The following is a 15,647-nucleotide window of genomic DNA, read 5'->3' on the forward strand; positions in this document are numbered from 1 at the left end:
CTTCTTTCATCTGATAACATGTCATCAAAGTATATCCACCCAACACTTCTGTTGGCTGCTTCAGAGTCCGTTGTGTGGAGGTATCATCACTTATCCCCTGTTGGACGTTTAGATCGTTTCTAATTGTCACAGTTATAAACGTCACTGTAGGCATCTTGGCACACTGGACCCCTTGCTCGGACCTGAAGACTGATGGGATCCTAACTCAGGATGGGAAGGTGGCTTTACCTACATCAGCTTAATACGTCACCCAGCTTCTTTGTCATAAGGGGTCTCTGCTTTTTGGCACCAGGTTTGGGTGATTGGTCTTACCCATCTTTCGGCTCTCCCAGGAGCATCTCTTTTGCTTTACTCTTTCACTCTCCTTTCCACTAAAGCATGAAACTCTGCACATATGGGTTGAAGTCACATAGGGTTAAGTTTCAAACAAAGGACAGGCAAACACACGTATTCTCTGTCTCTTTTCAATTGCCAAACATACTAATTGTAGAAAGCACAAAGAAGAAGATAAAAATCAACAGCTATCCCATAAGTCAGTGATAGCCAGTGTTAACACTTAGGCATGTGCAGTGGTTCTGGAACTCTGGTGTGCTTCACCAGAATCACATGGGACTCTTTACAGTTCAGATATCCCTCACCCCAAGATTCTAATTCAGTAGGTAGACTGTAGGGCCTGGGCATTGTAAACGAGCTACATTGTAAAAAGCTCCCCAGGTGATTTGGACATCCAAGTTTAAGAACAAAAAAATGCAAAAGTGTCTTTCCAGACTACTTGATTTAAAAGAAAGAAGTGAGGTCATATTATACATTCAGTTTGGCTTTTTATACAATCAGCAATAGAATGTGAAGTTCTATTCACGTCTAAACATTTTATAAATTAAGTTCCACAATCTGCATAGTTTTCCATTATGTGAAAGCATTTCAGTTTTCTTGGTCAACATCATGTTGTTGGACATTAGTTCTCCCCACCCCCCTTGCTATTTCCTTAAGTTAAATTCCTAAGAAGTGAATTCTGGGGTCAAAGGATTTGTACTTATGAAGGCTTTTGATAGATGCTGCCAAATTCTTCTGCAAAAATGTTGCCTCGCTGGGACTATTACTGCCACGAGCTCACTGTGTGGGGCAGTGAGGTGACGCCTTCCTACCTGTGGTCCCGGCCAGTGCTGCTGACTACCCCGTGCAGCACCGGGCACAGCTCCTGGCTCCTGCTAAGTGCTCAATAACTATTATGTGTGGTAGACATGAGGAGTGTTTTCTCCACTGACCAGATGAGGACACTGAGGGACAGAGGGGTCTAGAGCGGGAATTCAAACCAGCTTTGAATCCAGAGCCTAAGCTCTCTTTACCACATCATTAATTTAGTATTGGAGAGGGAGGAACAGTGATGGCTGAGAGCAGGACTTTTCTTATTTGATCCTAAAAATGTATGGAAAAAAATCAGGAAAAGGGAGGGAAAGGCGAGAGAAAGGAAATTAATTTGGGTGTACCCTCACAGACATTCCTTTGTAGGTCATCTGGTGTGTTAGTGTAGGTCCTGGGGACGTCACAGTGGTGGTGGTGGTGGTGTTTTGTGTATAACCATTTGTGGCTGTCCAGGGCAAAAGAAGCTAAATTCACCACACATTTACTGAGCACTGAGTCGGTTTCTGTGGGAACTACAGTAAGATCTGGTTCCTTTGAAGATCTTAAGAACTCCCTCCCCCCGTGTCTTCCCTCCCTTAGTGTAATTTACTCTAAAAACATGATGATAATATAAAAGAAAGTTACCCATAATCCCAACCTCCTGGCACAACTAATAATTTCATGTTTTCCTTTTTCCATTCTACTCACTGTACGTGTGTAGATCTGTTTTTAAAGGAGTCTATAATCCAGAGGATGTTGTACCCTAACACACGCGGGACACGAGGTGGCTTGCCTTCCCTGTTCGAGCACAGTTCGACACGCATGTATCAAGCACTTGTTGTATGTCGGGCACTGGGGAGACGGATAGATAAGACACAGCTCTTGAACTGTATAATGGTGGAGACAAACCCCTAAAAGGATCATGTCATGTTAATATTCCTGTACCTTTCCCCAGTAAAACCTTGAAGAGGCAGGGAGGGCATTTCATAATTCAGTTTACAGGTAAGGAAACAGACTGAGCCCCTAAGGTCATTTAGATTGTAAATAACAGAACTGGAACCTGGACTCCCAGGCTAGATCCGTCGCCTGACTACACAGCGAGGGTTGCATGCAGGCTCCTCCTGTCCCAGCATCTGCCAGGCCAAGGGGTGTGGGTGCTGCCCCACCTCCTTCCACATTCTCCCTTCCAGCTGTGGATCGTGTGACCTCATTTTCCCTTTACAGCTGTCTTTGGAGTTTATTTCTGCGGAACCGGAATGTGGTGGGGAGAGGAGTACTCCTGATCTGCCCCGACCCTCCCAGAAATCCCCCCCTCTTTCCCCTGACACACCCTCGTCTTCTTGTGTCTCCCTCCCAGGGAGACCTGAGCAGGGGTCCAGAAGTTCAAAGACAGAAACAAATGATGGTTGCAAGGGACCAGGTACCCTGGGGAATTGGGGAGGGGGGAACTCCGTATGTGGACCGTGGGTTTATTTTTCTTTTAATTCTTCTGAAGAGCAACTTAAACACTCGAGTCCTTGCCTGTTATTTCCTCTTATCGTTTCTTCTTATCCAGATTGCAGTGTCTGCTAAGCCTGGTTCCCAGGCTCTGTGCTATAAAACAAACAGATACTTGAGCTCACCACCCCAGTCTGTGCACAGGCTCTTGCTTAAATATCAAGAAGTAATAATGGCCTTCCTTTACCAAGTGCTCATTGGGTACAGAACATCATTAAACATTCCCTCCCTCAATCCTCCCAGAAACCTATGATACAAGCCTTATCTGTGTCCTCCCCAAATGGAGGCTTGCAGAGGTGAGGCAGCCAGCCCAGGGCCCAAGGGCCCAAGCAAGGATTTGAACCAGGCAGCCCTCCACCCTGGTGCCTCCTGGAGGAGGAGTGGGCAAGGTCTCGTTGATCTGTCCTTGCAGAAGTTGGCAAGTGTTTAATCTTTGGCTGTAGTTTAAGGGAAACCATCCGAAGGTTCTCAAGCAAAAAAGATTCTAAATTCACTTGAGTTTGAAGAGTGCCATGCTTTGCTTTTAGAATCCAACAAGTCATCATTGACTGTTGTTGCTACATCAGAAGGTCAGACAATCGTCAGTGAGTAGAGCAAAAGCTCTTTATGAAACATGTCATGGTTTCTGTCATATTGTGCAGCATTTCAGACATGTTTCATGAAGGGAAGGCAGCGTGTTGCAGGGACATTCTGGCTGCGGGGCAGTGATACCACCCTCTCCACCCCGCACCCCCACACTTTTTTTTTTTTAGTTTTGAAATAGGCACAGCCTTCTGGTCTTTTTTTTTTTTTTTTTTTGCTGCCCAGTACAGGGATCAAACCCCAGACCTTGGTATTATCCGCTAGTCATTCTTAATAGACACCAGGATACTGAAGAATGTATCACCACTCTGAGAAACACAGCGGTGCAAGCATAACATATGGCCACGGTCACTCCACCTTGGTGTGTGTATGTGGGGGGAGGGTTGCAAAAGGGATGGGTGCAGAGTGTGGCCAGCTGGTGAGCCCACACCCCTCCCACGTGGGCACCGCCACCCAGCCTCTGTGACCGGCTCCCTGCGGGCACGCTGGCTCAGTGTTGCCAGGCCTCCCAGTGTTTCCGAGAAAAACTGGAAATCCACATTTTTATGGGAAATCTCTCAAGTTTTAAGGGTTGGCTCACTTTTCTTCCACACACTGCGAAAGCCAAACACAACTTGCCTGTGGGCTATCAGTTTAAAATACCTGGAATAGTTGTTTGGAGCTCAGCTCTGGAGTCGGTCTTCCAGGCCTCACATCCTATCTCTTCCTCTTATTAACCATGTTATCAAGATGTTTAATGTCTGTTTTTTAGCAGCTGGCCAGTACAGGGACAGAACCCTGGACCTTGGTGTTATCAGCACCACACTAACCAACTGAGCTAACCAGCCAGCCCTTAAACTCCCAGTTATTTATTTATTTTATTTTATTAATTAATTTATTTTTAAAAGATGATCTTAACCCTTGACTTGGTGTTGTCAGCACCATGCTCTCCCAAGTGAGCCAACCGGCCATCCCTATATAGGGATCTGAACCCGTGGCCCTTGGTGTTATCAGCACCACACTCTCCCAAGTGAACCACGGGCCGGCCCTCCCAGTTATTTAGTACCTCAGTTTCCTCCTCTGTCAATGGATACAATATTAGCTACTTCTGAGGGTCACTGTGAGGATTAATGAGAAAACCTTGGAACCCAAAGCCTTGGACAAGTCACTTAACCTTTCCGTGATTCAGTTTCCACATTCTAAAGGATTGACAAGATGAGTTCTGAGATCCCTCGGTTCACATTCATTCTGTCATTTGACAAACATTTATGGTGAGGCCAGACTGTGCCAGGTAAATGCCGAGGACATGGAGAGGCCAGGGACAGAACCTGGGTCCTCAGGCACTTGGCCAATGAGGACTTTCTGTGCAGGTTGGTGGGAATCCCTGCCCTTTTTTTTCCAAGTGTTAATTGAAAGACTTTTACCAAGAAATTGAATTGAATGTTGATATTTTAAACCTCAATTTCTCACAGATCATTATATTTCAGTATAATTTTTTATACAGTGCTTTCCCGTGTATGGGTATCTAAATTTGTTTCTTATTGAGGACATTAATATAATTTTTTTACTGTGGAATGACTGCAGGGAGGGGGGCTTCTAATATCTTAGCCTTAGGCTACTCCCTCACTCCCCCCGACGTCCCCCCACCCGTGCAGCCACTTTGTCAAAACTAAATTTTTTGGAAAAATTGCTCTCCCTGAATTTGTGTGGGCGTCTCCTAATAAATTCCCGCACTGCCTCGTTGATTCCTCCTCGTCACCAGGTCTGGGGTGCCTACCCTGGCGCTGTGGCTGGGGCCCCAGTCTCCTTCCAGTGACTTTATCAAGTAATATGCCCACAACTTCCCCCCACAGACACGTAAGACAAAGCGTGGCTCGGCCGAGGCCTTCAGGACCTGCTTTATTGAGTAGGTGGCCATCGCTTCGATCCTTGCAAGGATGCCAGTGAGCGCTTCGCCTGGGCCTCCATAGACCCCACCACCCACGCGCGCCCCGGGTCCCTTCCCCGACGCTGCCCTCCGCGGCCGGGTCACGCGGTTTGTGGACTGTGCTGGCCTAGAAAACCGCTTCCCGCCGCGACCGGAGCCGGCGTCGCTGTGAACGTCCCCCCCGCTCCACGGGGAAGGAAGTGGCGCTCGGGCTGTTTATTTTGGCACAGCCGGCGGTGGCCGAGCTGCGCCGGGGAGTCGGCCTGGGGGGCGCGCCGGGGAGGGTGGGGGGCGCCGCAGAGCGCGAGGGCAGGCGGGTCCTGTGTGCCGCCCCTGGGCTGCTCGGGCTGGACGGCCAAGCCTGGGCGACCCCCGGTGCGGAAGAGCCGCAGGGAGAAGGCCGGGCGGGACCCGGGGTTGGAGGCGGGATCGGTCGTCGCTCGGCGGCTCCCCGCTTCATCCTGTAAGAGGGGCCCGGGAAGGGACAGACCGAAGATACTGTGATGCTTTGGTGTGAGGAGACAAAAGCCAGCGGGGGGTGAAACCAAACCCCATTAAACCGCGACGGGGGAGGCCCCGGGGCCAGCCCCACCCAGCCCGCGCCGCCTCCAGGGGGTTGTGGGTGGGGAGGACCCCGGAAGGCAGACTCAGGAAGGGTGACAGTCCTCCTTCTGAATTTACACTGATTCCCACTCCCCACCACCCCAGTACATCCCCCTTCTCTTGCATTTGGTTGAGGAGGTGACATCCCACCTCTTAACCCACTCCCTGCCAGAGTTTGCTTTAGCATCTTCCGAGAACGCAGGATGTTACGTTCCAGAACGCAAGCATTTTTAAAAGAGAGAAAAGCATCTCTGGAAATGAATGGCGGAGGAAGCGCGCCGCAGCTGGCGCAAGAGACGACACGCATGCGTGTGACAGCCGCAGAGCCACCGTGGGGCAGTGTGTGTACGGCGGGCCTGCATGCTTTGAGCGGCGGGGGCGCGCAGTTTGGCCCGGCTGCAGTAGAATGCCACTGGGGAGGAGGAGGGTGTGAAAAGCAGAGCGAAGCCCACCGGAGCGCAGGGATTTGGCAGGGGTATTGCACAGTTGGGCAGGGTATTGTATTGGGCGTTGATATCAAGGGACTCCCCCACCACCCGTGGAAGGGATGCCCCCCTCCCCAGGATCGAATGTGTGTGCATGTAAATATCCCTAGCCAGGGGTGGTGCAGGGTGGGATTCTGGGTCCCCAGGGTTGGCCCCTTAGCAGGGCGGGGCTGGCAACTTCTGCTGACTCAGGGCCGTTTCCAGGCCTGGCCTCAGGGCCAAGCAGCTCATTGAAAACAGCTGCTCCTCCTGGCTGGCGGCCCTGCCGGCGGCCTCTGGCTCTCCCTGGGATGACCCCTCGCCTCTGCATGGCCTGGGGAGGGGGCTGCGGGCGGAGATGCTCAGAGGCTGGAGGCCACCTTGCCATGCCCTGGGGGACCAAATAGTGTCCGCCTCTAAGGCTCACCAGCTGGCTCCCAGTCCCCAGGTCTCCAGGATTAAGCCAAGTGGTTCCAGGGCCCCGAATTCCTGCCTGTGACCTTTGCTCTTGCGGTCCCCCACTTGGAATAGCCTCCTTGTCCTCGTCTCTGCTTGTGCCTTTCGGGGTTTTGTTCAACATGCCTCTCGTTCAACAGATATTTGTTGGGAATTTGCTGCATGCCAGGCACTGTGCTGGAATTAACTTCTCATCTGCTTCCCTCAGCAGTGATGTCTTCAACTTCTAATGGAGAGCAGCCGCCTTATCCGAGGTCAGACCTCTGGCTGCCTCCGCTGCTGGGCTGAGTCTGGGGAAGCTGCAGGGACAGCTGAGAGGTTTGCCCTGGAGAGACAAACTGTTGTCAAGCCTTTGCGCTCAGCCTCGGCACTCCACCAAAGCATGGCATGTACCTTAAGGCAAACGGGAAAGGAAAGGAGGTCTCAGTGACCATCAACAGGGAGGAAAGACAGGGCTTTATCCACGTAGGCAGATTGCTTTAAAACCCTGCTGCTTTTTGAGCACAGGAATAAATTTCCTGGCTGATGACCTCGATGTCTGAGAAGCAAGAAGTGTGGACTGCACATCAGAAAGGTCCCTTCCACACTTCAGGAAAGCCTATTTCTATCCAACACCTTCACCCCCAACCAGGCAATATATATTAGGTCTGTTTTGCACACTTGTCGATATGTGTTGCTTGTAACTTTTTCATGGGTTGCTTCATGAGTTCTGCCTCTTCAGCTTCATTGTAAACAGCGTGAGGACAGAGCTCATGCTCTGATTCATTTTTAAGAATACTGATTCATTTTTAATTTCCCTGTAGTACCTAAGTACAATGTTTCATAATGCTTGTTGTCTGTGTGGGATGTAAAGAGAATGGGCTGGTGTTCAGGACTGTGAGAACGGCTCTGGCCCCAAGACATAGGGCTGTGTATTATCAGGATCCTTTGACTTACAAGGGACAGAAACCCCAAAGCAAGCAAGCTCAGCAAAAAAGGGAACGTAGAAGCTCGTGTGGCTGCAAATGATCTTGAGCGATTTGCAGAATGGAAAGAAGAGCTGCAGGAAGTCAGGGACAGGACCTAGACAGAATGGGTACTGGTTGGGACTCAGGGATGGGGCCTGGATGGCATGGGGACTGGATGGGACTCAAGGACCGGGACTGGACATCCAGCACCGCTAGGACTCACTTCCTCTCCTTCCATGTCTCTGCTCTGCTCAGCTCTGCTTCTGTATATATTAACCCCTCATGGTAGGAAGCATGGCCATTGGCTGCCCCGGTTTAGCAATCTCAACAGAAAGAAAAGTGTGTATTTTCCAGGGGAGTTTTCTGATCAGCCCTGTTTGAGTTATGTGCCCAATCCCTATGGTCAGGAGGATGATGCTGTCATTAGCCAAGAGTGAGCCTTGTGTCCACCCACATAGCCAGAGGTGCATGACATACACTCACATGTTGAGTAACAATATGTTGGGCAACTACAGACCACATGCAGGATGGTGGCCCCACAAGGTAATAAAGGAGCTAAAAAAATTCCTACAGCCTAGTGACATGGCAGCCATTGTAACGTCATAGCACAATGCATTACTCATGTTTGTAGTGATGCTGATGTAAACCAACCTACTGCAAAATGTGTGGAGAAGGAGTGCCTGGCTTACCCATGGGGTGACCCTCCCAAAGGTAGCTCAGACCTTCAATATAGAAAGCCAAACGTTTGACACATTAGGTCTGACTCCAAGTGAAAAAGTTGTTGTCTACTTTAACATTTTGCATTTTTAAATGATTTCCACCCACCCCCATAGCAGTTAGCTAACACTCACTGAGTGCTTGCTGAGTACCAGCCACAATCCCTGCCTATAATTTTCTTTTCATAACTTTGTGGGGACGGCATTATTCTAATCCCCATTGAAGAGATGAGGAAAATGAGGCACAGAAAGACTTAGTGACATAATTAGAGGGTCCATGGGCATGCAACTAGTGGCCAGTGTAGATAATAGGAAAATTCATTGCTGTTCCCTTTCACGATACAAGGGTCGTTCAAAAAGTTTGTGAAAAAATGGAATTGAAAGAAAATATGAGTCTTTCCATGAACTTTTTGAAGACCCCTCATACACTTTCACCTAATGAAAACAGTGCGTTTCTCAGAACATATCCCCATCATTAAGTTATGCATGACTGTATATAGAAGAAGAAGGGGATGGGGGGTTTGCTGGGCAGACAAAAACAAAGGCCAGAGAGTGCAGACAGCTCAGTGAGGTCAAGGATTCTGTTATCATATCTTCCATGTCCAGCCCTGTGCCCTGCCAGACCATATGGCAATAAGAGCTGGGATCCTGTCTATATCGATCACCGTATGTACTTGGTGCCTAACAGCATGCCGGGCATCTACGAAATTCTCAGCGAATATTAGGTGAATGAGTGAATGAATCACATCCAGCCAGTGCTCAGTGCATAGCTCCCTGCGGGCTTCGTTCATTTATTCATTCACTGACCAAGTACATATTGGGCCGCAGCTTGATGTAGCACTGTGCTAGGCATGGTGTGATCGCCAACAGAATACAGGAGGTCACCTTTGTCCTTGTGGAGGACAATCCCAAGATCCCCGTGAGGGGCCCTGCACCCTCTAAGATGGGCATTTTCATTCACTCCCTGCCCTGACACCCTGGGGATGTAGAGCGAGGCTTGGGGGTGGGTGAGGCTGGAAGGGCCTCCTCAGGATGGGGGGCACCCGGCCTCTGCACTGGGGCCTCCCTCTGCCCTCTTCACAGGTACTTGGTGAGAGTCTGGGCACACAGGACGCAGAGTCCGTTCTCCACACGCCTTTGCTCCCCTGCCTTTCCCCTTAGCTCCCTTGCTCCATTGGGCCCCGGAGAAATAGCCTCCTTTCTGTAAGGCCCAGGCCCACCCATCAACTTTGGGTGGAAAATGCTTTCCCAAGAGCCCCTTGGCCCACAGCCTGGCAGAATCCCCAGGCCCCACCTACGAGAATCCCCCTCAGCCTCTCCTCTGCTTTGTCGCTCTCTTCGGGCCTCTCTCTGCTCCTTGATTCTTCGTTCTTTTCTCATTTGCCGCCAAAGCAATTCTGTGATCTGTATTCTTCACCCTCTGCCTCTTCCGGAGTCTCAGTCTCTTCAGATCTCTGCCTTGACCGAGTCTCCTGGCCCCTGGGAGGCACAGAGCTCCCTCCAACACCCCAAGACACCTGGGATTTCACGGGCTTGTTTGCCCTCATTCCCTGCTGTGTCCAAACCCACAGTTCTTCTCTAACTGGATACAAACTTTGCAAGGGCAAGGACAGTGCTGTGATTTTCCTTGTGGCCCCAGGATTGTCTGGAACATGCCCTGCACATAGCAGGTGCTCCAGTAAGTTAGGTGGATTCGAACCCAGAACCTAGGACATCAAAGGGAGGAGGAGGCTCTAAGCCATGCCTTGTGACAAGAGGAAACCGAGGCCTTGAAAGGTACTGCAATTGGACATCCTAATTCGTTTCCCTTTCTGGGTCTCAGTTTCCTCATCTGTCAGGTGAGGAGAGATCAGCCTGACCCTGAGAGTGACCCTTGACAACTAACACGGACCTCTTCCGGACACTTCCTTTGCCATTTGTTATAACTGCTGCAGCCAGGCTGGAACTGATTTAGCACATGTGGGTTTTGGGCTGGGGAGGAGGGGCAGATACCGCTGGGCTGTTGCAGGCTCCTGTGAAGTTCTGGGCCTCATTTTCCAGTCCTATCTCTGCGAAGCATCTATAAAAGCAAGCAACACTTTCTCCCTTTTCCGGTCTCAGGCCCTTTCCCTACCCCCTGCCAAGGGCCACTTTCCATCACTACTGACTGTCCTTGCTGGAGTGGAGTTTCTGAGATCAAATACCCAGTTCTTAAAGGAAGCTTGGCCAGGGCCTGTATCAAGTCTTGGGGCTAGTTTATGGTTTCTGGAAGGTGACTGAAAGATGTCTTAGTCTGTTTGGGCTGCTATAAGAAAGTACCGTAAACAAGTGGCTTATAAACAGCAGAGATTTATTTCTCACAGTTTTGGAGGCTGGGAAGCCCAAGATCAAGGCACCTGCAGATTCGGTGCCTTGTGAGGACCTGTTTCCTTAGAGACAGCCATCTTTCACTGTAACTTCGCATGGTTGAAAGGGCAGGGGTCTCTCTGGGGCTTCTTTTATAAGTGCACTAATCCTGTTCACGAGGGCTCTGCCATCATGAACTAAGCACCTCACAAAGGTCCCCATCTCCTAATACTGTCATCTTGGGGGTTGAATTTGGTGGAGGGGTGGTGGGGATGGGACACAAACATTCAGTCCGCAGCAGAAAGGAAGGAGCAGGTTAAGGGCAGAGGACCCAGAGACAGGGGAGGATTAGCTGTGGCAGTCGCCCTAGTGGTCCTTCAGGAAGATCACCTGTGTCTTTCCCAGAGAGGACCCCCATCCAGGCGCTGTCCGAGGATAGAGCAACAGGATCCCTGCCCCACCAGCCCTTCCCCTGTGGTGTTTTGAGCACTAGTGATGGGGGCTGTGGGCACTGTGTTTTAGGAAAATTATTCTGGCAGCTGGGACAAGAAGCAGAAAGATAGGCTGACTGGTTGTGATCATTATCTAGGCAGAAGATTCATTCATTCATATATGCATTCATTTGTTCATTTTTAAAGCATTACTGTGTACCAGGCAGAGTTATAGGTGCTGGGAATACAGTGGTGGAGAAGACAAAGGAAGTCCTCAGAAGCTTGTGAATAAGAGGGAGACAGAGAAAATAAACCACAGCAAGTCAGACAGTGAGTTCTGGTTCTGGAAATGGCACGGTAGCTTGTATCAGTATAATTCTGTGGCCACGAATGCTCGTAAACTAAGGATAAACTATAAAATAGAGAGGTTTGAAGGCACTGGAGAGCAATTAAAACCAGACAGATGCAGAGAGGAAAAATCATTGAAAGAAAAAAGCAAACTAGGTGAGTGGCATGTTGAATCAGCTTTTCTCCCTGAGCACACCGTCCAGTTTGAGGAGCTCAGACAAAAAGTGACAGTTTTACTGATCTGCAAAAACAGAGGTCAGAGTTTGGGGCTACCAGAAAGGCTAAACATTGAGAGGGAAAATCCTGGAAAGGAATAAGTCATAGAGATTCCTTCTACAAATCCTCCTCACATCCTTGATGACTCCTACGCTGTGCATTTGCAGGGTGAATCTCTAAGCAGCCCAGCAAGAAACAGCAGCAGGGAGGCAGGTGTTTCAGTTGCCGCTTGGTGCTGAGGAAACAGTTTAGAATTCAAATTCTACCAAGTTAGAGGGGCTTGGTAATCACCTAAGGTTTTCTTTTGAAACCCCAGAAAGGCCTCACTTTATGATTAAATCCAAGGCTAAGAGCCACACCCGAAGACAAAAGGCAAAGCCAAAACAACCCCACCCTAGCAAAGTTGAAAACTGAGCCTCCGCAGGATCAAGGTGACCCACCGGTAATTTAACTGCCTGCCAGAACAAAACTGAACATTCTTCATAGGAAGATAAAAAAAATCCAGATTCCCTGTACCATATCACCCACAGTGTCTGATATACAATAAAAAAGTCCAGTCTCCTTATAATATGATCAACAATGTCCAGTATATAATAAAAATTACTAGACATGTAGGCAGCAGGAAAAAGTGACCCATAAACAAGAGCAGAAATACTCAGTAGATGCAGACTCACAGATAACCCAGATATTGAAAAACAAAAACAAAAACAAATAATAAATGCTGTGAAGAGAACTACAATCAAGAGATAGGATAGAGAGTAACTGTGGTCACTTTAGATTGGGAGGCCAGGAAGGGCCTCTGTAAAACTGTGGGCTTTTCTTTTTTGAAGTGTGAAATGCCAGGGAGAGGAAATAGTGTGAAGGCCCTTGAGGTGAGAAAGAGCCAGGCCTGTTCAAAGAAGAGCAAGGAACAGTGTGGCTCATAGTAAGGAGGCTGAATTTATTTGAAGAATGAATCACCTTTGAAGCAATTGAAGCAGGAGGGAGACTTACCTGATTTCTGTTGTTTACTTTCCTTTGAAGCGAGGCTGTCATTTCAAATATTTAAGAGCTAATTGCATTTCACTTTTTAGCTCTTTATGCATGTCTTTTACTCATTTTCTACTGCCGTGTTGATATTTTTCTCATTATTTATTTATGTATTTTTGGTAGAACCTCTTTTTACATTAGAAATTACCTGTTTGCCTCTAATAAGTTACATATATTTTTGTCACTTGAATTTTGAATTTGCTTGTGGCATTTATCTTGCCTTAAAAAAATTTTCTTATGCCATTGAATTTGTCACTGTTTTCTTTATGACTTTCAACACTCCGATAATATTAAAAAATCTTTTTCTAGGACTGATTTACATCTTTAAAAGATCATTCTGGCTGTTCCATGGAAGGATGAGAAGGCAAGCATGGGGGAACAGAAAGAATTTGTTGGTTGGGTTCAGGAGACTAGGGCCAAATTTCAGCCCCGTCCCTTACCATCTCTGTGACGCTGGTCGTCAAATTGCTTCATGGACCTTAGTTAATTTATTTGCCTATAACATGGAATAATAATAATAATAAATACTTATCGTGATCTTACTGTGTGCTAGACCCTGTTCCAAACACTTTACGTGTATTTTTTTCACTCAATCTTTACAACAGTCCTAAAATAAGGAAACTGGGTCATAGCAAGGTTAAGCTAAGCACCTTGCCCAACTCACCACACGTTAAGTGGCAGAGCCAGAATTCAAACACTAGCCATCTCGTGCACGCTTTTAAGGCATGAAAAATATCCTGAGGAGCTAGTGGCTAGTGGATGCAAGAGTTCTTTGGAGACTGGGATGTGCCATATGTGTTGTGTGTGTTGTGTACTCACGTGGCAGCCAGGGAACAAGAGAAAGATGGTAAAACATGGATGTTGGGAAGACCTGGGTTTGCTTACCGGCTGTGTGACACCCTGAGTAAGTCATTTCATGTCTCTAAGCCTCAGTCTTGTCTTGTCTTGTCTTGTCCTTCCTTCCTTCTTCCTTTCTGCTTTACTGAGACATAATTAACATATCATAAAATTCACACATTTAAAATGTACAGTTAATTGGGCTTTAATATATTCACAGAGTCGTGCAGCTATCATGACAATCTAATTTTAGAACATTTTCATTACCCCAAAAAGAAACAGTACCCTTTAGCAATCACTCCCCAATCCAGTCGCCGCCACTCCAGCCCCAGGCAACACTAATCTCCTTTCTGTCTCTATACATTTAAGCCTTATTTCTTAGTTTGTAAAGCAGGTGTGCTGGGGGGACAGGGTTGGATTTTCCCAATGTCTTCCCCGTCGGGTGTCTGCTCAGTGAGGAGACGGGTGACAAGATGCAAGAAGATGCAAGACTTAGAGGAAGCCAGAGCTAAATTGCTTTGTCTAAAAAATAAGGTGTGAAATAGGTATTGGGGGGATGGTTAGTGGTTTGGGAAGATTTTAGAAGGAGTAAAAGATGGAACCGGTGAGGCTGAGGGGTAAGGGGGAAGAGTGAGACAAAATGCCCACAGGCCAGAGAAGGATTTTGACAGAGAAGGACTTCGGCAGAAAGCCACTGCTGTGTACCAGACTGAGGTTGCAGTTGCAGGGGGCTGTGTAATGTAAACGCCCCCACCGTTCCCCATGAGAACTTCAGAAAAGTATACAGTCCTTGCTGTGCCTTGTGGAACTTGGTTAGCTTTTGAGGGTGGGACAGGGGACCGAGTCCTGCCTCCAGGGAGGCCTGGGGCTAGAACAGAGGCTGGCCATCCAGGCTCTGCCTCATCTGGGCATGGAGGCACAGCAGGGCCCTCACCCCCACCTCAAAGGTTGGTAGTAAGGACTGAGTGATTTAACACGAGAGAAGGCTCACCACCCAGCACTGGGCACCTGGTCTGTAGGCCACATCAGTCATCAAGGGCAAGCCAGAAGAGCCCCTGCGATGGCTCATGTCCTGCCTTCCCTTCCAGAACCCAACGTCTTCCTCATCTTCAGCCATGGACTTCAGGGCTGCCTGGAGGCCCAGGGTGGGCAGGTCAGAGTCACCCCAGGCTGCAATGCCAGTCTCCCTGCTCAGCGCTGGAAATGGGTCTCCCGAAACCGGCTCTTCAACCTGGGCACCATGCAGTGTCTGGGCACAGGTTGGCCGGGCACCAACATCACAGCCTCCCTGGGCATGTATGAGTGTGACCGGGAGGCAGTGAATCTTCGGTGGCACTGTCGTACCCTGGGTGACCAGCTGTCCCTGCTCCTGGGGGCCCGCACCAGCAATGTGTCAAAGCCTGGCACCCTTGAGCGTGGTGACCAGACCCGCGGTGGCCAGTGGCGCATCTACGGCAGCGAGGAGGATCTGTGTGCTCTGCCCTACTATGGTGAGGGGGTGCTTGCAGGCGAGGGGTGGGGTCCCTGGGGACTGGAGCCATGGAGGGACAGACTCCAGGGACAAGGCCTCTGGCCTCTGTGGACACTTGGCAGTCACATCTTTAACTGTAATAGGAAGCATTTTTGAATAATTAAGGAAATTAACTTTAAAGCATTTAATTTTACTTTTTTAAAGATTTCCAAAATTAACACACACTTGTAAAGACTTCAAACAGCACAAAAGTGTATAACATAATATTAAGTGAAAATTCCCTTCTCCCAGGCCCACTTTCTCTGGGGAGACCCCATGATAAACCCCTACAGGTGTCTTAATCCCTCTTTTGCAGGTGGTCATTGGGAACCCGAGCCACCCAGTGAGGGGCCTCTTATAGTGGGCAGCTCCACCCTGGGGTCCTTTCCTGGAAGCCACCCTGAGTTCCAAGATGGAACTTTGGTGGGAGGCATAGAGCCTGGGGCTGGGTAGCTGAGCAGGGCATCCACTGGACTCAGCCCTCTGTGGGCAACTTGGAGACCCCCTCACCCTGATGGATTTTGGACAGGCATTGGGGGAGCCCCTTCCCAGCCCTACGGGAGGTGAGGCGAGACCTCACCTCTCCCAGAAGGAGCCTTAAAGCCACTGTCTGGCGCCTTTGCCCCCCTTCCACTCTCTGCTGATCTCTGCCCACCCG

General features: G+C 49.0%; 1 protein-coding gene across 1 annotated transcript in view; it reads left to right on the plus strand.

The window, feature by feature from the left end:
• The window catches only part of MRC2 (mannose receptor C type 2), a 50,227-nt gene that overhangs the window by 12,913 nt on the left and 21,667 nt on the right, over positions 1–15,647 (plus strand). Inside the window, exon 2 of the mRNA XM_063080746.1 lies at positions 14,568–14,969. Coding sequence (XP_062936816.1) covers positions 14,568–14,969 — 402 coding nt within the window. The remainder of the gene's footprint in view (positions 1–14,567; positions 14,970–15,647) is intronic.

The sequence above is a fragment of the Cynocephalus volans genome, chromosome 16, assembly GCF_027409185.1.
Source record: "Cynocephalus volans isolate mCynVol1 chromosome 16, mCynVol1.pri, whole genome shotgun sequence".
NCBI lineage: Eukaryota > Metazoa > Chordata > Mammalia > Dermoptera > Cynocephalidae > Cynocephalus > Cynocephalus volans.